The sequence below is a fragment of the Aquarana catesbeiana genome, linkage group LG09 (assembly GCF_042186555.1).
Source record: "Aquarana catesbeiana isolate 2022-GZ linkage group LG09, ASM4218655v1, whole genome shotgun sequence".
Lineage (NCBI taxonomy): Eukaryota > Metazoa > Chordata > Amphibia > Anura > Ranidae > Aquarana > Aquarana catesbeiana.
The window spans coordinates 15,800,945-15,823,506 of record NC_133332.1 but is presented as its reverse complement, the minus strand read 5'-3'; the positions used below and the strand labels follow the sequence as shown (position 1 = coordinate 15,823,506).

At 43.7% G+C, this 22,562-nt stretch overlaps 1 protein-coding gene and 1 non-coding gene across 2 annotated transcripts; both read left to right on the top strand.

Annotated features, from left to right (window-relative positions):
* The first annotated feature begins 11,223 nt into the window (after positions 1 to 11,223).
* LOC141107415 (protein kinase C theta type-like) lies at positions 11,224 to 16,012 on the top strand. The gene is made up of 3 exons (XM_073598129.1): positions 11,224 to 12,178; positions 12,776 to 12,904; positions 13,330 to 16,012. The coding sequence occupies exons 1-3, from the start codon at positions 11,945 to 11,947 to the stop codon at positions 13,537 to 13,539; spliced, it is 573 nt and encodes a 190-aa protein (XP_073454230.1). The 5' UTR covers positions 11,224 to 11,944; the 3' UTR covers positions 13,540 to 16,012.
* Positions 16,013 to 16,796: 784 nt separating this feature from the next.
* On the top strand, positions 16,797 to 16,869 carry TRNAR-CCU (transfer RNA arginine (anticodon CCU)). Its single transcript has one exon. It is a non-coding gene; the product is annotated as a tRNA-Arg (tRNA).
* The last annotated feature ends 5,693 nt before the right edge of the window (positions 16,870 to 22,562 follow it).

The window sequence follows — 22,562 nt, the reverse complement described above, 5'->3', positions numbered from 1 at the left end:
TGACCCTCTCTTGTATCATGTCCTCACTCTCTGACCCTCTCTTGTATCATGTCCTCGCTCTGACTGTCTCTTGTATCATGTCTGCAGCCTTAGGCCTCATGTACACTGCTGTTGGTAAACGATTGTTCAGAGGTAGTTGGTTGCTTTTTTCAGCTGCCCCTGAACTCCTCCAATGTTCTCTTATGTGTACACAGGTTTGTTTAATGTCGTTTTTAGGCAGTTGCGTTTAGAGGCTTTTCTTTGAAGGCAAAAAAAATTATTTTAGACTCCGAAGTTTACGATGTTTCAGACATTAAACGTGGTAACTCGCGTGTCGTTTACAGGCTTATTTTTTTTTTTAATATTTAAAAAAAAATTTTCATTTTTGCCTAACGCTTCTAAACGTAAACGCGGAAAAACGAATGTTTTAAACGCGGGTTACTATCTGTCAAGTTAAATCATTCAGGAGAGGTTGTAAAAATGTCCCGTGTACATGAAGCCTATCAGTGTCCGGATCACACAGAGCGCCGATCTCCCGCTGTGTCCCGGGGGCGGGGTTGGAATTCTTCGGGCCGCAGTAACAAAGCCCCGCCTCCTATGATGGACGTCACACTGCTTCAATTTCCCACCACTGGATCAGTGTGCCGTCTATCACAGGGGGCTGCCGAACTATTTAGTGACACAGAGAGAGATCGCCGCTCTGCGTGACAAGGAGGGAGGGGAGGGCTCTGACTGGGGATGAAACCCCCGCCATGTGCGCCCCCCGGGGCGGACCACCCTGTTTTCGGTGCCATTATTGGCACATTTTTTCTTTCGGCCGAATGTAAAACAAAACACCATTTTCAAACAATGTGTTTCAGCGGCCAAAAATTGGGTCCGCCTCTAAAATGTCACTGTCATACCCTCTACACTCCTCTCCTGTACATACAGTATCTGACAAAAGTAAGTACACCCCTCAGTGACATTTGTGTAAATCTTTTCTTCTATCTTTTCATGTGACAACACTGAAGAAATGACACTTGTCTACAATGTAAAGTAGTGATTGTACAGCTTGTATAACAGTGTAAATTTGCTGTCCCCTCAAAATAACTCAACACACAGCCATTAATGTCTAAACCGCTGGCAACAAAAGTCAGTACACCCCTAAGTGAAAATCTCCAAACTGGGCCCAATTAGCCATTTTCCCTCCCCCAGTGTCATGTGACTCGTTAGTGTTACAGGGTCTCAGGTGTGAATGGGGAGCAGGTGTGTTAAATTTGGTGCCCCCTCAATAAAACTCAACACACAGCCATTAGGGTGAAGGTGATGGACTGGCCAAGCATGTCTCCAGACCTAAACCCTATTGATCATCTGTGGGACATCCTCAAACGGAAGGTGGAGGAGCGCAAGGTCTCTAACATCCACCAGCTCTGTGATGTCATCATGGAGGAGGGGAAGAGGACTCCAGTGGCAACCTGTGAAGGTCTGGTGAACTCCATGCCCAAGAGGGTTAAGGCAGTGCTGGAAAATATTGGTGGCCACACAAAATATTGACACTTTGGGCCCAATTTTCACTTAGGGGTGTACTGACTTTTGTCACCAGCGGTTTAGACATTAATGGCTGTGTGTTGAGTTATTTTGAGGGGACAGCAAATTTACACTGTTATACAAGCTGTACACTCACTACTTTACATTGTAGACAAGTGTCATTTCTTCAGTGTTGTCACATGAAAAGATTTACACACATGTGACTGAGGGGTGTACTTACTTTTGTCAGATACTGTATATATACTGTACACTCACCGGCCACTTTATTATTTCCCCCTTGCTAGTAGTGGGTCGGACCCCTTTATTAGATCCCCCATAGAAATCCGAGGTACGGTACCCCACACATCACGGGGTGCTTCATAAATCTCCCTATAAATCCTGTGCTGGACCGACACCAATTATTCCCATCACCATGACGATGATAAACGATTATTGATTTCCAATATTTCATCATAGAATCCATTCAAACTATTTTGTTTTTTTACTTCTAAATCCTCCCCCCCCCGTGATCATTACACCCCCCCTCCCCCCAGTGATTATACAGACAGATGTAGCTTTCTTATAGGGGGTGTAATAAAGTGACATTTATTATATGGAGGGGTGATTGATTGTCAATAGAACTATCAGAGGTGTGTATGGTGAGGAATGGTCGGGTAATGGATATATACTATATACCAGAAAAAGGTGACCCCCCTCCCCTCCCCCTCCTAATCACTGATATATGATAGTAATTGTACCCTCCCCCCAGCAATATAAATCATAGAAATAATGGGGTACGGAGCGCTATAATATCCAATCCTCCAATCCAAAATTGATCAATAAATTAAACTCATCATCGTTCATAACATATTTACCCCCCCCCCCACTGATATATATCATTAATATTGGGGTAAAATATATATATTATTATTGGGGTGATCTATATATATATATATATATATATATATATATATATATATATATATATATATATATATATATATATAGATATAGATCACCCCAATAATAATTTTATATATATATTATTGGGGTGATCTATATACACATCAGGAGTCCACTGCTGCCTGATGTCATCACTGGACTCCTCCCCTTATTGCCTTATATGGACTTGTTTACTCCTTATATGCAAATGAGGCAGCTGGCTGGGGCTGCGTCGCCATGACAATAACTGACATGACTGCACTGGACCTCCTATGGGAAGGATTGTGTATGTGACGTTTCTATGGTAATATCTCCATCCCATAATAATACCATCCATTCCTTCCTGTCTAAAGACTTCATTCACAAGGCCGGAAGAGCCGGATATTGTGATCCCCCAATAAACTATTGGGGTGATATATATATATTATTGGGGTGATATATATATATATATTATTGGGGTGATATATATATATATTATTATGATTATTGGGGTGATATATATATTATTATGATTATTGGGGTGATATATATATATATATATATATTATTATGATTATTGGGGTGATATATATATATATTATTATGATTATTGGAGTGATCTATATATATATATTTTATTGGGGTGATATTGATGAGATATTAGTTATGAATGTGCAATCATTGTGATTTGGGGGAGATAACTGATCAGTATGACTCCTCCCCCTCCCCTCCCCCATTAATAAAAAGCTTTTTTTGCTGCAGTGGACAAGAAATCCAAATAAAAAATAAAATAAAGAAATGTTCTCTTTGTGGGGTGCAGAGGTGACATTCGGGGGAAGGAAGGAATGGATGATATTATTATGGGATGGAAATATTACCATAGAAACGTCACATACACAGTCAGACTGTGATAGAGATCGGAGGGAGAAGGAGTTTTGCTCATTATTTGATAATATAATAATGGGGATGATTTGGATAAAGAATATTTATCAGATACGGAATCTTCTGAACACCAACAAAGAAGGAAATGTATTTGTTATACTGGGAGTCTGGATCTTCCAGCACCTGAAATTCCCACCGAGCTTCGCTATTGGTTAGTGATATTTATATATATAATGTGTGTGTGTGTGTGGGGGGGGGGGGGGGGGTGACATGCGTTGTGATATACATAATATACACACACATACATACATATATCACAACGCATGTCACCCCCCCCCCCCCCCCCACATATATATAATATACACACACACTAGGGCTGCAACTAATGATTATTTTCATAATCGATTAGTTGGCTGATTATTGTTTAAGGTCATTAATCGATTAATCTAAAAAGGAGTGATATATAATTTAGTTAATATGTAAAGTTTTATAAAAAAGGCCATTTATTCTGAAATCTCTCTATATAATAATAAATATAAAGAACCGATACAGGAGATCTCTGGGATACAAATGGAAGGAGACAACAGGAAGTGAGAGAAATCCTCCCAAAGTGACATCATCCCAGAACTAGTGTCCCCATTGGAGGATTTCCCCTCTAATTCCTGTTCTGGTGACAACCCAAAATCTGGAATGTTTCTTTCACTTTTGTTGGTAAATAGAGAGAATGAAGCTCCCTAAAGGGGGCGCAGACAGCAATAAAAACCTGACAGGGGCTCTAATCCCTCTCCACTCCATCCAACACTAACAATAAACAAGTTTTCCTTTAGTGATAATTTTACATATGAGCAAGAAATGTGAAAAACACATTTTGGTTTTGTCTGTAAAAGGGTTAAAAAGGGTGGAGGGGAGGGTATAAAAAAAAGAAAAGAAGTTGGTTTGGCGCTGAAAGGGTTAAAAAAAAAAAAAAACTTACAAAAATCTGTTTTGAAAAAAAAATGGTTCATGGAATAGGTTAAAAATGAAAAAAAAAAAAAGATTTTGTAGTCCAAGGGTTCAAAACAAAAGGGGGAGGGGAATTGGTTTCATAAATGAAAGGGAAAACATTTGATTTGGCAGTGAAAGGGTTAAAAATGGAGAAATAATTGGTGTGTAATAATGATAAAATAAAAGAAAAGATTTGATGGAGAATTTCTAAGATTCCATTCACAATGTTATCATAAGAATAGAGATCTTTATTTCAGCCATGGGACTGTAAGGGTTAAATCTCATTCACAATAACATGTTCTTCCAGGAGCCGTATATGAATTCACAAAGCTCACAAATAAGGACGTGGCTCCTTTAAGAAAAATCGTCAGTTATTTTTCAAAAAAAAAAAAAAAAAAGGTCACCTGACTGCACTCTGCGATCTGATTGGTCCCTTGATTCTCTGCCTATGATGTCATAGGCTGAGTCTCTATATAGAAAGATGCAGGTCAGTGAGCTCTCAGAAGCTCAGAGATCACAGACCAGTGAAGACTTGCTTCTAATCTCTCCTGAGATATTTCTTGCGATTTTATTGGATTTGATTTTGTTCGATTCAATTTCATTGCGATTTCTATTGTCATACATTTAAAGCGAGTTTCTTTATTCCTAATAATGAACCGATTTAAATGTAATCGGCTTCTTTCTCTGAAAAACACCAAAGAGAAAGCCAGCAAAGGAGGGGCAATGGTAGGAGGTATCAGTGACCAGCCTGCAGATACCCCAACCAAAAAGCCCCCCAAAATGAAGAGGATTGTGCGCGGCTGTTTCAGAGCCGTTGTTGGATGTTTCGGTGTCGGCTGTAAAGCCAATGAACATCGAGATACAGACACCGAAATTGGTAAGTGTTATGGATAGTGATAGATACAAAAAGTACTCTGCATAAGTCACCTACACTCATCGATCAAATTATTGATTATTTGTTTTCATAGAATTATAGAACAGAAGGGATATTAAAGTGATCGATAAGCCACAATCTGATCTTTATATCATTTCCTCTGTCAGATAAAAATCTGCATCCTCGTGCCTGTGCGTTATTTATAAATAAAACGCTTTCTACTTGTATTAAAGAGGAAGGAATCCCATCGATTTAACAGTTTCAAAAAACATTTCTATTTCTGGCATGTCGGGAATGCTAACTGTCACATTGGTTGTGCTCTCAACCAAACTGTCAAACCATCCAATGGCTGTCATAACGGATCACATGTGCAGCATTATGGCAGTTGAAGATTCACCACTTCAATACCGGCACTTCCCCCCCTTCCTGCCCATTTATATATATATATATATATATATATATATATATATATATATATATTATTGGAGTGATCTATATATACATCAGGAGTCCACTGCTGCCTGATGTCATCACTGGACTCCTCCCCCTACTGCCTTATATGGACTTGTTTACTCCTTATATGCAAATGAGGCAGCTGGCTGGGGCTGCGTCGCCATGACAATAACTGACATGACTGCACTGGACCTCCTATGGGAAGGATTGTGTATGTGACGTTTCTATGGTAATATCTCCATCCCATAATAATACCATCCATTCCTTCCTGTCTAAAGACTTCATTCACAAGGTCGGAAGAGCCGGATATTGTGATTCCCAATAAATTATTGGGGTGATATATATATATTATTATTATTATTATTGGAGTGATCTATATATATATATCTAGATCTATATATATATATATATATAGATCTAGATATATATCTAGATATATATATATATAGATCTATAGATATATATAGATATATATATATATATATATATATATATATATCTATAGATATAGATATATATATATAGATATATCTATATCTATATCTATATCTATATCTATATATATATATATATATATATATATAGATAGATCACTCCAATAATATATATATATATATATATATAGATCACCCCAATAGCAATAATAATATATATATATATATATCACCCCAATAATAGCAGGAATATAAATAATTGTTTTTTTTCCTCTCTCCAGAAGAAAATAATGACCCCATCACCACCAAAATACAGCCGACTACAGGGGATGGACCCACTACTGAGAGTGAGGAAACCCAACCGGCTAGAAACGGGGACAAGACAATACCAGTGGTTCCAATCTCCAGTGAGAGTGAGGAACACCTACTGGCCACAGACACAGAGGACAAGATAGTACCAGTGTTTCCAATCTCTAGTGAGAGTGAGGAACACCTACTGGCTACAGACACCGAGGACAAGATAGTACCAGTGGTTCCAATCTCCAGTGAGAGTGAGGAACACCTACTGGCTACAGACACCAAGGAAAAGAAAATTCCAGAGGTTCCAATCACCAGTGAGATTGACGCAACTCCACTGGTTACAAACATTGAGGAGAAGAATACTCCGCTCACTCTATCCACCAGTGAGGGTGAGAATACTCAACTTTCATCATTTACCACCTCCAAAGAGGAAGAAGAAGGACCATTGGCTCAAACCTCCAGCAAACGGGCTTCAAAGCACAGTGCACTACGAAGTAATCTACCTTCACACGTTTCATCCCACAGTGCATTATCTGGCTATGCTTCAATCCATGATGCACTAGCAAGCATTCCATCAGGTGGTCCTGTTGACAGTGACCAGCCGTGTGAACTATCAATGGAAAGCTTTACTTACCATAAAGTACTTGGACACGGGGCCTTCGGGAAGGTGGTGTTGGCCTCTCATTATGCCATGGAACAGAAGATGGCGATAAAAATAGTGAAAAAAAAATTACTTAAAAAAAACTTCAGTTGTGCTCTTCTGGAGAAGAACATACTACAAGCGTGCAGTGGCAATCGATTCATCACTAATCTGTTTGGATCATTCCAGACGGAGGTAAGTCTTTTCATCTTTCCATCTCTGTCCTGTACTTCGCTCCCCTACTGATGCAGACCCCCTAAACCAGGTATATGCAATTAGCGGACCTCCAGCTGTTGCAAAACTACAAGTCCCATCATGCCTCTGCCTCCGGGTGTCATGCTTGTGGCTGTCAGAGTCTTGCTATGCCTCATGGGACTTGTAGTTCTGCAACAGCTGGAGGTCCGCTAATTGCATATCCCTGCCCTAAACCAATTATTCAAATGGTGACTTTTTTGGAAGTCAAAACTTACACAAGGCTAAGCATCCCCCCTTCCCCTGATGATAGTCTTAGTTCTTTTTAATGAGTCCTTCAGCCAATAAGTGTTGAATTGTGAGAGGCAGAGGGGAGCTCCACTGTTGTGTCCCAAACCAGCTTTTTCTGAGGGCTCCGGCTGTAGTCAGGGAAGCAATATAGATAAGAGCAGAACTCTAGAGAGCTTCATACAAGACTGGAGATTGATGAAGTAAACTGTACAGAGTAGAGGTTTCCTTTATAGAAACCGTTTACTGAGAGGCCCCCATTGCTGACCTACTTTTGAAAATGCTAGTTGCCTGGCTGCCTCTGACCTCAAAGCTTTGAGTCATTGAGTCAGAACCATCCTGCAGCTAGGATGACTGGAGAAGTCAGGTCTGCTCATCTACACGAGACTTCCAGAATGGTGGCCAAAAGTACTGAAATGACTGGATCACCCTAACAGCCACACAAAACCAGTATTGAGATCAGGATAGTCCAGCCATGGTGGCCTACGTCATTTCTCTGTTTGGTTTTCCTAACTTGTGTGCATAACTCTGTACATTCTTCAACAACGTGAAATCAGAGATGTCTATAATGTAACCTCTACCTCTTCTTTTCATACAGAATCATCTGGTCTTTGTCATGGAATTCCTGAGCGGAGGCGATCTTTTGGGATTGATGTCAAAATTTTGGGTAATCGAAGAGAACACCGCAAGGTAAGTCTGATGATGATTCACGTTGGTGTCAGGGGTGGCTGACCACAGGCAGTGACATAGCCAGGCCCCATCCATCCATACCCCGTCCATCCATACCATGTCCATCCATATCCTGTCCATCCATACCCTGTCCATCCATACCCTGTCCATCCATATCCCGTCCATCCATACCCCGTCCATCCATATCCTGTCCATCCATATCAACGTCCATCCATACCCCGTCCATCCATACCCCGTCCATCCATACCCCGTCCATCCATACCCCGTCCATCCATACCCCGTCCATCCATACCCTGTCCATCCATACCCCATCCATCCATACCCTGTCCATACATATCCCATCCATCCATACCCTGTCCATCCATACCCTGTCCATCCATAACCTGTCCATACATATCCCGTCCATCCATACCACGTCCATCCATATCCCGTCCATCCATACCCTGTCCATCCATAACCGGTCCATCCATACCACGTCCATCCATATCCTTACTTCCATACCCCGTCCATCCATAACACTCCATCCATACCCCGTCCATCCCTAGCCCTTCCATCCATACCCCTCTGTACGTTTACCTTTTTTTTGGTCTGTGATGGTTTTGAATGCCAATTCATATCTTTCTTTCTCCATCAGATTCATCACTGCAGAAATAATATGTGGACTGCAATTCCTGCACGCTCGTCAGATCGTCCACAGGTAAGGATTGGATCAGCTGATTAATAATGCGAAATTTAAAGGTGAACTCCGGGGAAAAGAAAAACCCTCCCTTGTAGAGGGGCTCCCACCTCACTACAAGGGTTACATGATTATTTATGCCTAGGGGACCAATAGCAAGGACTTTTGCTGACCTCCTTCCCGGCCCCTCTTTTCACCCTGAGGCTGTGGGGATTGGACTGTGAGAGTGGGGATTAGGTGAATAAACCTCCCTTTTATTGGTACCCAAGGCATAAACCATTGCAGTGTGGGGGGAGGCCTATCACATGGGTATTTTCTTTTTCACCCCAAATTCAGCTTTAATGGGTCACTCCACCATAATTGTTCTTGTAGTTATGGGTACGTAATGTTGGGTGCAATCACCCCTCGGCTTCTGGTATTTTTTTGGTGAATCAGGAAGACTTTCCACCAGTTCCATGAGTTTCCAGTTGTGTTGCCTCCCATAAAGTCTCCTTCCTTTACTGCAGAAGTCTCCCTGTTCATGCCATATTCTGCTTAATGTAGGATTTATACAAAATCCAGCAAGAGGAGTGAGAGCTCCTCATGGTGAATATAGCAGGTGGGCGGAGCTGTGAACCCCAGAACAGAGATCTTCCTGTAGGCGGATATCAAATAAGCCAATGTCCACCCATCAATCTTCATTCTTCTTTGCATAGATATATATTTGTATCTTTTCTCTCTTAATATAATGTAGGATATGCAGAGCTAACTGTTCACTTCTTTTCTTCACAGAGATCTCAAGCCGGAAAACATACTACTGAACGGTGAAGGACATATCAAGATTGCCGATTTCGGCTTGTCTGTGGCTGGTGTCACCAGTTCCAATAGGATCAGAGGACGTGCGGGTACACCTCTATACCTTGCCCCAGAAGTAAGTTTTATGATATTCTGATATTAGACTTAATTGTAATTATTATGGGATACAGAGAGGCCATAAAGGGGCTCCCCTTTCATTAAATGGAGAATTCCTCCACTGGGGTCCCGGTTACTTATGGCGGGTCTCCAGGCCACAACTACACCCAACAAAAGGGGAAGTTCTGAGAGTTGTAGCAGTGTGGGAGCTTCTTTGTGGAGGACATTGAGGCCCGGGGTGTAGATGGAGGGATCTGTCTGGCCCGACTCACACATACAAATGGGATAAAAGCTTCAGGAACGGCTCACCTGCTGTATTCCTCTTTCTCTTTACCATGGTGAGCGCTTGTGAACATTGTCCTATTGGGGTCCGTATACCTTTATCATATACTTTATGCCCCACCTCCAATATTCACAAGCTTCACCTTCGTTTGTTATATTTTGAATCTTAGCACAATTTTAGGACTCCTGGGAGGCTTCATACATCACATACTCTATATTGTCAAAAGTATTGGGACACATGCCTTTACAAGCACATGAACTTTAATGGCATCCCAGTCTTAGTCCGTAGGGTTCAATATGGAGTTGGCTCCGCCCTTTGCAGCTATAACAGCTTCAACTCTTCTGGGAAGGCCGTCCACAAGGTTTAGGAGGGTGTCTATGGGAATGTTTGATCATTCTTCCAGAAAAGCATTTGTGAGGTCAGGCACTGATGTTGGATGGAAAGGCCTGGCTCGTAGTCTCTGCTCTTATTCATCCCAAAGGTTGAGGTCAGGACCAGTCCAATCAAGTTCCTTCACCCCAAATTTGATCATTCGTGTCTTTATGGACCTTGCTTTGTGTACTGGTACAAATTATTTAGTCGAGGGGGATTATGGTGTGGTGGTTGTTTTTCAGGGGTTGGGCTTGACCCCCTAGTTCCAGTGAATAGAACTCTTAAGGCAGGGCTTGACAAATTTGCTTGGAATCTAGGAGCCAGCTAAAAAAGTTAGGAGCCAGGTTTTTTTTAAACGACCGACAAAGCTTTATTTTCAATATAAAAAATAACTAATCTTAAATTTACACATAAAAAGACCGCCCCGCTAGAGGCCCGAATAGCGTCACTAAAACGACAGTAAAGCAGCGCTAAATATAGCGCCGCTTTACCGCCGACGCCCCCTGCGGCTCGGTGTGAAAGGGCTCTAAGGGTCCGATCAGGTCCGCCTGAAAAACAGACAGGCGAACCTGATCAGACAGCCCGTGTGAAAGGGGCCAAGCAGGGAGATAACAAATTATTTATTTTTTTCCTAATTAAAATTAACTTAACAGTTTTTATATAAATATAAATAAATTTAAAAAAAAATCTATTACGAAAAAAAAAAAAAAGGCTATCCCCACATTCACTTCCTTCTCTTCTCCACTTTGGGAAGGAGATGGGCAGTGAAAACAGGCAGGTATTTCGCATTAGCATTGCATTAGCATTGCTGGTTGCAATACCAAAGGCCACCACAAGATGGCGCCAGATTTCAGAAGGACTCCAGAACTACCGAAGAAGGACGCAAAGCCGGGGCCTCAATTACCGGCCGGCGCGGCCCGACGTGATCGCACGGGGGGGGGGGGGGGGTCGGAGTCCGCACAGAGACAGGATACCCCCAGCTGTGCCGCCCCAGGCGCCAGGCCGCTAATTCTAGTCGCAAATGTGACCTGGCGCCCGGGGTTTGTCGAGCCCTGTCTTAAGGCGTCAGCATACCAAGACATTTTGGACAATTTCATGCTTCCAACTTTGTAGAAACAGTTTGGGGATAGCCCCTTCGTGTTCCAGCGTGACTGCGCACCAGTGCACAAAGCAAGGTCCATAAAGACATGGATAAGTGGGTTTGGGGTGGAGGAACTTGACTGGCCTGCACACAGTCCTGACCTCAACCCAATAGAACACCTTTGGGATGAACTAAAGCGGAGACTGCGAGCCAGGCCTTCCTTCTCGTCCAACATCAGTGCCTGACTTCACAAATGCTCTTCTGGAAGAATGGTCTAACATTCCCATAGACACACTCCTAAACCTTGTGGACGGCCTTCCCAGAAGAGTTGAACCTGTTATAACTGCAAAGGGCGGAGCCAACTCAATATTGAACCCTACGGACTAAGACTGGGATGCCATTAATGTTTATGCGTGTGGATAGGCAGGCGTCACAATACTTTTGACAATATAGTGTACATCAGCATGGAGTCATCTCTGTCCTCTGCCTGGCTCATGAATGTTCTCATCCTTATTTCTCTCCCTTTTGTTTCTACAGGTCATTAACAACGTGCCGTACTTCACCTCCGTGGACTATTTCTCGTTGGGATTGATCGTATACCAAATGATCTTTGGACGGCATCCCTTCTATACTCACAAGCAGACCCTCCGAAACATAATGTTGTCAATACTAAATATGGAACCCCATTATCCAGTAAACATGGACTACAACCTCCAGGACCTCTTAACAAGGGTGAGTATACACTGAACTTTACCTTCTTTTAAGGGATACAAATCTGTTCCAGCTTGCTATGGGGGGGGCATCCGAGCCGAGCCGCAGCTCTAATTGTCCATTCACACACTGAGCTGCAGTTCGGGCCCGTCCCCCTCTCTCTCCTGATTGGCTAATTCACTTTGATTGATAGAAGTGGGAGCCAATGGCGCCGCTGCTGTGTCTCAGCCAATCAGGAGGGAGAGTCCCGGATGGCCGAGACACTCGTGGACATCGCTGGATAGAGATGGGGCTCAGATAAGTATTAGGGGGGCCGAGGGAGGGGGAGGGGCTTCTGCACCTTCTGCCTTTACAACCACTTAGGCTTTACAATCAGTTTCATAACAATTACAAAATTTCTTTATTTTTTTTTTTACTTCTCCTTAAAAAAAAAAAACTTTATTGAGCTAAGATGACACAAATAAGGTACCATGCTACACCCCGATCCAATCAGGACCACAGCTGCAGAAGCTGAAATATGTCGCTGTCAGAATCAAATATTAAAATAGTGGGTTCTGTTGTCCACATATTGTTATTGTTCTTGCATTGTTTCTTATTATATTTCATTCTTCTCTACAGCTCTTATGTAAGGACCAAGAAGAGCGAACGGAACTTGTAAGTGACATCAGGCACCACAAATATTTCGAGGAGATCGACTGGACCGACTTAGAGAAAGGAAAGGCCACCTCGCCATTGGCATCGGGATCAGTAAGTATACCAATCATCCTGCTTTATTTACTCGGTGATCCCTGATGGGTCAGATTTGGCCCGCGAGCCTTCTGTTTGACACACATGGTCTAGATCAGGGTGGTCTCCAAACTACGGCCCTCCAGTTGTTCAGGAACTACAATTCCCATCATGCCTGGTCATGTCTGAGAGTTTTACAATGCCTCATGGGACGTGTAATTCCGCAACAGCTGGAGAGCCGTAGTTTGGAAGATCCCTGGTCTAGATATAGTTCAACAGTGTGTTGATGAAGTGCAACGCTTCTTCTCACCACTAGAGAGAGCTGGGCTTGAAGGAACCTTCTTGGGGTAATCCGCAGAACATCAGAGTTGGGGGGGGGGTCACTATGCTTTGTTACCATTTTCTGTATCAATCAGAACCTCTCAATGTCTATTTCTTTTTTCCAGATGAATAAGAAACCAATCTACAGAAGAATGAAGATGAAAAAATTCATGACCAAGGTAGACAGGGATCGTCCAATAAAAGCAAAGTACCAGAAGAACTTCAACGGCTTCTCCTACATGAGAGAGAGCATGAGGCGGCAGTTACTGGCCGCCCCTCCACCACCACAGAGCCAGCGTTGGTTCACTAAGGCCTTGGCATGTATAATGCAGTAGAACCAACAACCATCTGGGAAGACGCTTGGATTTGGAAGGTCCCCACATCCCGACAATAACAGAAAACATCCATTTTATTCATCATTCACAGAAGAAAAGACATAAAGTATAATAAATCATTGTGCTGACAACCATTGACCTCCCTTCCCCACCAAGACCTCCATACACGTCTCTCCGAGGCCAGATCTGCTTCTTCAGGAAGATAATGGAGGTCTATCTATAACAATCACATAGAAAATACAAAGACAATGACACACAAGACACAATCACTATACAGATATTACACCCGGAGATCAAATCTTCTTATACAGACTTCATTACATGTATACTTGGTAGTTGTGCGTCCCTTTGTGGGAAAACACCCCCCTTCACAGACACAGACGCTTCTCCCAATCTGACATGTGTGCGGGTGTAGGTACATGGATGCACACTGTCTGCATTCGGGGCCGTGCACCCACACCCGCACACATGTAAGATCAGGATCAGCGTCTGTGTCCATACATCTGCTGCGTCCCATTATCCATCAATGGGACTGCCTGCACAGGGGTGCATGGAACGCCTGTGCATCCCCATTTCAAAAACACCCCCCTTCACAGACACAGACGCTTCTTCCAATCTGACATGTGTGCGGGTGTAGGAGCATGGATGCACACTGTCTGCATTCGGGGCCGTGCACCCACACCCGCACACATGTAAGATCAGGATCAGCGTCTGTGTCCATACATCTGCTGCGTCCCATTATCCATCAATGGGACTGCCTGCACAGGGGTGCATGGAACGCCTGTGCATCCCCATTTCAAAAACACCCCCCTTCACAGACACAGACGTTGCTCCCAATCTGACATGTGTGCGGGTGTAGGTACACGGATGCACACTGTCTGCATCCGGGGCCGTGCACCCACACCCGCACACATGTCAGATATCTGAGCATTGTACAGGGAGATGAACGGGGCACCCTAGACTGATGATTCAGGGACAATCCGATCGCCTTCGGGGGTCAGGAAGGAATTTTTTCCCCACTTTGGAGACAATATGACCAAGGAGGGGGGTTTTCGCCTTCCTCTGAATCATCGTAAGGTTTAGGGGTCCGAAAAAAGGCCCCACCTATGGGGAGCCAGAGGATAACAGTGACCGATCTCTGATTATCAAGGCCTTAGAATCATTTCCTAAATCTAAATCATTTAGATTTATTTACAATAAAGAAAATGTACAATAATAAATAAATACTGTACATTTAAAACAAAAAAAATAAAAAACAAAACACAAAAAACAAAGACAAAACCAAAAAAGAAAACAGACAAAAAACAAAAAAAAACCCCAAAAACTAGAAAAAACAAACAAAAACAAACAAATCCCCGGTGGCCTAATGGATAAGGCACCGGCCTCCTAAGCCAGGGATTGTGGCTAAGCCAGACGCTTCTCCCAATCTGACATGTGTGCGGGTGTAGGTACATGGATGCACACTGTCTGCTTCCAGGGCCGTGCACCCACACCCGCACACATGTCAGATTAGGATCAGCGTCTGTGTCCATACATCTCCTGCGTCTCATTAGCCATCAATGGGACTGCCTGCACAGGGGTACATAAAAAATAAAAAACACCAAAAGAGGAAGGGAAGTCAATGGCTGTCAGCAGAATGTTCTACTTTATGTGATTTTGTCTGTAAATGATAAATAAAATGGATGTTATATTGTATTGTCTTGACGCGGGAACATTAAATATTCCGACTTCTTCACATATCTGGATGGGGACCCCCCCTTTTATATTGGGGTCCCGGCTCTACATTCTGAGCATTGTACAGGGAGATGAACGGGGCACCCTAGACTGATGATTCAGGGACAATCCGATCGCCTTCGGGGGTCAGGAAGGAATTTTTTCCCCCACTTTGGAGACAATCTGACCAAAGAGGGGGGTTTTCGCCTTCCTCTGAATCATCCTAAGGTTTAGGGGTCCAAAAAAAGGCCCCACCTATGGGGAGCCAGAGGATAACAGTGACCGATCTCTGATTATCAAGGCCTTAGAATCATTTCAAGGCCTTAGAATGATTTCCTACATCTAAATCATTTAGATTTATTTACAATAAAAAAAAAAGTACAAAAATAAATACTGTACATTTAAAAACAAAACAAAAAACAAAAAAAACAAAAACACAAAAAAAAAAACCAAAGAATAAAAACAAAAAAAAAAACAAAGACAAAAATAAATAAAAAAACAGACAAAAAACAAAAAGCCCCCCCAAAGCCCCAGTGGCCCAATGGATAAGGCACCGGCCTCCTAAGCCAGGGATTGTGGCTAACTCAGACGTTGCTCCCAATCTGACATGTGTGCGGGTGTAGGTACACGGATGCACACTGTCTGCTTCCGGGGCCGTGCACCCACACCCACACACATGTCAGATTAGGATCAGCGTCTGTGTCCATACATCTCCTGCGTCTCATTAGCCATCAATGGGACTGCCTGCACAGGGGTACATGGAACACCTAGGGAAGTGGAAGTGGGTACCTGTCACAACTAGATACCTGCCCCCCCCCCCACAAAAAAACACAAAAAACAAAACAAAGATAAAAAACAAAACAAAGACAAAAACATTAAAAAAAGAAACACAAAAAACAGAAAAAAAAACGAAGGAAGAGTGGACCACCTGTGCATCCCCATTTCAAAAACACCCCCCTTCACAGACACAGACGCTTCTCCCAATCTGACATGTGTGCGGGTGTAGGTACATGGATGCACACTGTCTGCATTCGGGGCCGTGCACCCACACCCGCACACATGTCAGATATCTGAGCATCGTACAGGGAGATGAACGGGGCACCCTAGACTGATGATTCAGGGACAATCCGATCGCCTTCGGGGGTCAGGAAGGAATCCCCCCCCCCCCCCCCCCTCGGAGACAATCTGACCAAGGAGGGGGGTTTTCTCCTTCCTCCAAATCATCGTAAGGTTTAGGGGTCCGAAAAAGGCCCCACCTATGGGGAGCCAGGAGATAACAGTGACCGATCTCTTATTATCAAGGCCTTAGAATCACTTCCTTCTATTGATTTATTTACAATAAAAAAAAAATGTACAATAATAAATAAATACTGTACATTTAAAACAAAAAACAAAAGACAAAAAAAAAAAACAAAAGACAAAAAAAACAAACAAAAAAACAAAAGACACAACAAAAAAACACATAAAACAAAAACAAAAGACAAAAAAAACAAAAACAAAAAAAGACACAAAAGAAAAAAAGTGAAGAAATTAGAAGAAGCAAAGCCCCGGTGGCCTAATGGATAAGGCACTGGCCTCCTAAGCCAGGGATTGTGGGTTCGAGTCCCACCTGGGGTGCTTTATACTTTTCTGATCACATGATACAGACAGAGAGCTGACACTTCATCTGAGTTGACCTTAAAGTAGAACTTCATTAACCCCTTCAATACACGGTAGACACCTTTACCCCCTTCCCGCCCAGGCCAATTTTCAGCTTTCATCGCTGTCGCACTTTGAATGACAATTACGCGGTCATACAACACTGTACATATAGGACATTTTTATCATTTTTTTCACACAAATAAAACTTTCTTTTGGTGGTATTTAATCACCACTGGGGGGGTTTTGTTTTGTTTTTTTTTTGCTAAATAAACTAAATAAGATTGAAAACTTCGGGGAAAAAAATGTTTTTTTTTCGTTTCCGTTATAAAATTTTGCAAATAAATAATATATCTTTATAAATTTGGTGTAAAATGTATTCGGCTCCATTTCTTTGGTGGAAATAATCGGTGTGTATTATTTATTCTGTAGGAGAATTATAGAATCTACAATCGATGGTATTCATCGATCAGCCATAACATTATGACCACCCACCTAACATCGGGAAGGTCCCCATTTTTGGCGATTTGAAATGTGAAATATCTACAAATAAAAAAACAAAATCAAACATTCTAATAATAATAATAAGAAAAAAAACAAAAAAGAAAACGAAACCCTTTCATCCCCTCCCACCAAGGAAGCGGGCACCATTGTGGGCACCAAGATGCCATCTTCACTTCTAACTGATCTGCAGATGCCATGGAGATGACCACCAGGAATTTGATAGCTTCACAGTTTGCTTGAGAGCACAAGCAACTGTGGCCGTCATCAATCACAGTATGCCTTACACCAGAACGCGGTGCGGGAAAGGTGAATCCGGTGACATGGCGGGCACCGTGATTCCAATGCGATTTTTGCGCAGCACATTTTTATTTTTTAAAGTAGTGCATGTGCCACTTTTTCCGCATTCTCATACGATTTCGATCTCAAAAATCGCACGGTATGGGGAGTGCGCGGGAATCGCACAGGAATGCGGCTCGTGCTCCCGTCCGATCCCGGGGTGAACCAGCCCTGAATGTAGCTGCTTTGGGAAAGTTAAGTGGACGGGTTTTGTTCGGCTTTAGGCTCGGTTCACACTGATGAGATGCGTCACAGAAAATCGCACCACATCCCTGTGCAAATCACATGCGATTCTGTGCAGTGCGATCGTTTCATACGGCTCATATAGCACTGCTTTTGGGGTGTTGTTAACTTTTAATTGGCACTCGCAGCAGATCGAATGAACACAGTGCGATTTCTGGCGGGAAACACAACGATCCCTGTGAGTTTCCTGCATGGCATCCGTGTGCACCCAGCATAAAAGCCGAGATCCACCCAAAAGGGGGGGGAGCTTCACTCGTCTGACTCCTCCCCCTCTCTGTTGCCACATTTGGCACCTTCTGCGGTGGGGGGGAGGGGGCACCTGATTTTGCCGCAGCGCACTGAGCCGGAAGTCCGGCCCCCCCTCCTACTTTCTCCACAGCCGGCCCATTCACAGAGTGCAGCGCGCTCCACGCATGTTCAGTAACAAACTGGCTGTGAGGCCACAAGGCTTTCCTGCAGGTTTCCCTTAGTCATAATGGTGGCGCCAGCACCTGCTCAGGCGAGGGCACCGCGGGATCCCTGGACAGGTAAGTGACCAGAAATATTAACCCCTTCACGCCAACCATAGGCAAATTTGCGTTCATGGCATGAAGGGGTTATTTACCAGAAGGTGATATGCAGCTGCGGGCATCACCCCGGTACCGTTTTTTTTTTTTTAGAGCGGGCGATCGGCTTTTTAGTGCTAACAACCAATGTGGCTAAAAGCTGTTCGGCTGTTATCCTAAAGGAGCGGGAGGAGACGCCCCCCCGCCGCTCTTCCCTGGCCTCCCGTCCCACCTAGGGTGACCACAGGTCCCGGGTTACCCGGGACAGTCCCTCATTGCCCGGGACAGTCCCGCATGTTGCAGGTCTGTCCCAGGCACCTTCATTCCAGGACAATACAGTGCCCCGGAATGAAACTGACACAGCCCCCCCACCCCCAGGGCTGATCTGATGCCCCCCCAAAAAAAGGCGCCACATCGCCGCTTTACTCACTGACAGTACTTGTCCTGGAATGTCTAGAGAGGCACAATCCCCACCCCCTGCTTGTGATTGGAGAAATCATAAACCCTGCCTCTTGCATGTAATCGATGTAGAGCCAGCGTTGGAAGAGGGTAAAGCGGGTCTCGGCCGGCCAGGAAAAGTACTGTCGGCGAGTAAAGTGGCGATGCAGCGGCCATTTTTGAGGGGCGTGATCAGTGCTTCTGGGTAAAGTGCGCACCCGCCGCCCCAGCTGTGCCGTGATTCGTTACAGCACAAGCTGATTTTTAGGAAGAGGGGGAGGGGTGTCCCTAAATGGCAGTTTGGAAATGTGTTCACCCCAATCCCACAGGGGAGACCCGAGCCACCATTCGGCGCGCAACCGCCGGCTAGGCTGAGACTCGAAGGAAGCCGGATTCAGCTCTGATCGGGTCCCTGGTGTAAAATCCCGGAAGTGACGTCACTTCCGGTTTACTCAGCCGCCAATGGCGCCAATTTAAAAAAAAAAAAAAATTACAGCATTCAGAATCACCGTTTCTGGCGATCTGAATACATTTAAGTGTAAAGGAGGGATTTGGGGTCTTTTAGATCCCCCCCCCCAATCCCTCCATAAAGAGGACCTGTCACCACCTATTACTGTCACAGGGGATGTTTACATTACTTGTGACAACGATAAAAGTCATCAGATTTGTTTTAATTTTTTTAAACGAACAGTGTAAAAAAATAAAAATGAATGAAATAAATAAGAAAAAAAAAGTTTTTAAAGCGCCCTTTCCCCGCGTGCTCATGCAACAAAGAAAACGCATACGTAACTCGCGCCCGCAAATGTAAACAGTGTTCAAATCCCACATGTGAGGGATCGCCGCGATTGTCAGAGCGAGAACAATAATTCTAGCACTAGACCTCCTCTGTAATGCTAAAAAAGCGTTGCCTATGGAGATTTTTATGTACCGTCGTTTGTCGCCATTCCACGAGCGTGCGCAATTTCAAAGCGTGACATGTTAGGTATCTATTTACTCGGCGTAACATCATCTTTCACAATATACAAAAAAATTAGGCTAACTTTACAGTTTAGTTTTTTTTAAGTCACAAAATTGTCTTTTTTCCCAAAAAAAATGTGTTTAAAAGACCGCTGCACAAATACCGCGTGACATAAAATATTGCAGTGATCGCCATTTTATTCTCTAGGGTCTCTGCTAAAAAAAATATATATATATATATATATATATATATATATAATGTTTGGGGGGTTCTAAGTATATTTGTAGCAAATAAATACAGATTTTAACTTGTAAGCAACAAATGTCAGAAATAGGCTCAGAAATAGACCCTGACTGGAATGGTACCAGCTGATTGGAGAAAAGCCAATGTAGCACCAATATTTAAAAAGGACCCAAAATACATCCCCCCCCTCCCCCATGCAGCTCCACATTATAATTTGAAACATTGTTTCCTTTCACTTACAATTACTGGTATTCCGAGTGTTGTCCTCCCCCTTGGCCTCATGGATTCTTCCGGGGTACTTCCTGTCACATGTTCCAGGAGTAAAAATGGCCGCTGTGATACGATTATAGAGGAAGAGAAAAAAAAAACAATTACTAATCACGTCTCAAGGGGCCTTTGTTGTCTTATTTATAATAAGGGAGGAGTTCCCCTTTAACCCCTTCCTGACGGGTGAACGTCCTGGACTTTCAGTGGTCATACCGGAATGATGGGCGGAGCTACTGACTTCATACCGGGATGATGGGCGGAGCTACAGGCTTCATATCGGGATGATGGGTGGAGCTACAGGCTTCATACCGGGATGATGGGCGGAGCTACAGGCATCATCCCGAGATTTACTTTTTCAGCCAGCGACCTCCTGTGTTGTAAAAGCCATCCTAGTGGCTGATTAGCTGCTGGATGTCTTTTACAGGCACCAGAAGGGGACGTTCCCCCCCTCCCCCCTCCCGATGGCACCTTTCCCAGCTCTCCCATGCCATCGGGGAGCCCGATTTTTTATAATCTAGCGCTGTCACTGGGTTACCATAGAGCTGGCCCTGGACCAGATAGTCCCCGGGCATCTCTATGGTTCTGGGAGGCCGGAAGCGACGACATGACGTCACTTCCAGTTCTGGCAGATGTAAACACTGACTTTTTTTTGGAAAACATGAAATCAATGTCTTTTTTTTATCTCATGTTTTCCAAGGTAGAGGAGAGATTTGGGGTCTTATAGACCCCCCAGATGTCTCCATAAAGAGGACCTGTCATCTCTTATTTCTGTCACAAGGGATGTGTACATTTTTTTGTGATAAAAATAAAAGTGATAATCTGACGGAGACCCTCATAATAATAGAACCTGATGGAGACCCTCATAATAATAGAACCTGATGGAGACCCTCATAATAATAGAACCCGAAGGAGACCCTCATAATAATAGAATCTGATAGAGACCCTCATAATAATATAACATGATGGAGACCCTCATAATAATAGAACCTGATAGAGACCCTCATAATAATAGAACCTGATGGAGACCCTCATAAAAATAGAACCTGATGGGGGCCCTTGTAATAATAGAACCCGATGGAGACCCTCATAATAATAGAACATGATGGAGACCCCCATAATAATAGAACCTGATAGAGACCCTCATAATAATAGAACCTGATGGAGACCCTCATAATAATAGAACCTGATAGAGACCCTCATAATAATAGAACCTGATGGGGACCCTCATAATAATAAAATCTAGAGGAGACCCTCATAATAATAGAACCTGATAGAGACCCTCATAATATTAGAACCTGATGGAGACTCTCATAATAATAGAACCCGATAGAGACCCTCATAATAATAGAACCTGATGGAGACCCTCATAATAATAGAACCTGATAGAGACCCTCATAATAATAGAACCTGATAGAGACCCTCATAATAATAGAACCTGATAGAGACCCTCATAATAATAGAACCTGATAGAGACCCTAGACCATAGCACATCGGGGCACATCAGGGAACAGCACATCAGAGTACAGGACATCAGGGAACATAGCACATAGGGGGCACATTAGGGCACATCAGGGCACATAATGGCACATGATGGGGCACATGGCACATTATGGGGCACATTGTTTACTAGCCAGCATGCAGAGTAGCACAGGAAGCGTCTGTGATAGGTTCTCTCTCATGTCACGCTGCTCCCCGGTGGCCCCTCCTCTCTTCTCGTCCATCCCAGATGATGTCACAAGCAAATGGGGATGGACGAGAAGAGAGGAGGGGCCGCCGGGGAGCAGCGTGACATGAGAGAGAACCTATCACAGACGCTTCCTGCGCTACTCTGCATGCTGGCTAAATCTCGATCTACCCATCAGGAGCCAGCTGTCGGCGATTGACGGGTAGATCGCCGCGGACCTCCAATGGAATAGGCGGCCGCTGAATACGGCCCACTGAGCAATCGGCCCACCGGGAAACTCCCGGTAGTCCCGATGGCCAGTCCATCCCTGGTATTTGTAGAGGATTTGTAGCTGCCGACTTTTATTTTTTTTCTGAAGGAGCTCGGAGCTCCTCCCCCCCTCCCCCCCTCCAGCTCCACATTTTAATATGAAACATTGTTTCCTTTCATTTACAATTACTGGTATTCCGAGTGT

What these genes read in the sequence shown, in the direction of transcription:
- LOC141107415 (XM_073598129.1), top strand. Translation starts at nt 11,945, where the DNA reads ATGTTCTCATCCTTATTTCTCTCCCTTTTGTTTCTACAGGTCATTAAC. An exon ending in TCCAGGACCTCTTAACAAGG is followed by an intron (nt 12,179 to 12,775) that starts GTGAGTATACAC and finishes TCTTCTCTACAG; the next exon opens with CTCTTATGTAAGGACCAAGA. An exon ending in CGCCATTGGCATCGGGATCA is followed by an intron (nt 12,905 to 13,329) that starts GTAAGTATACCA and finishes TCTTTTTTCCAG; the next exon opens with ATGAATAAGAAACCAATCTA.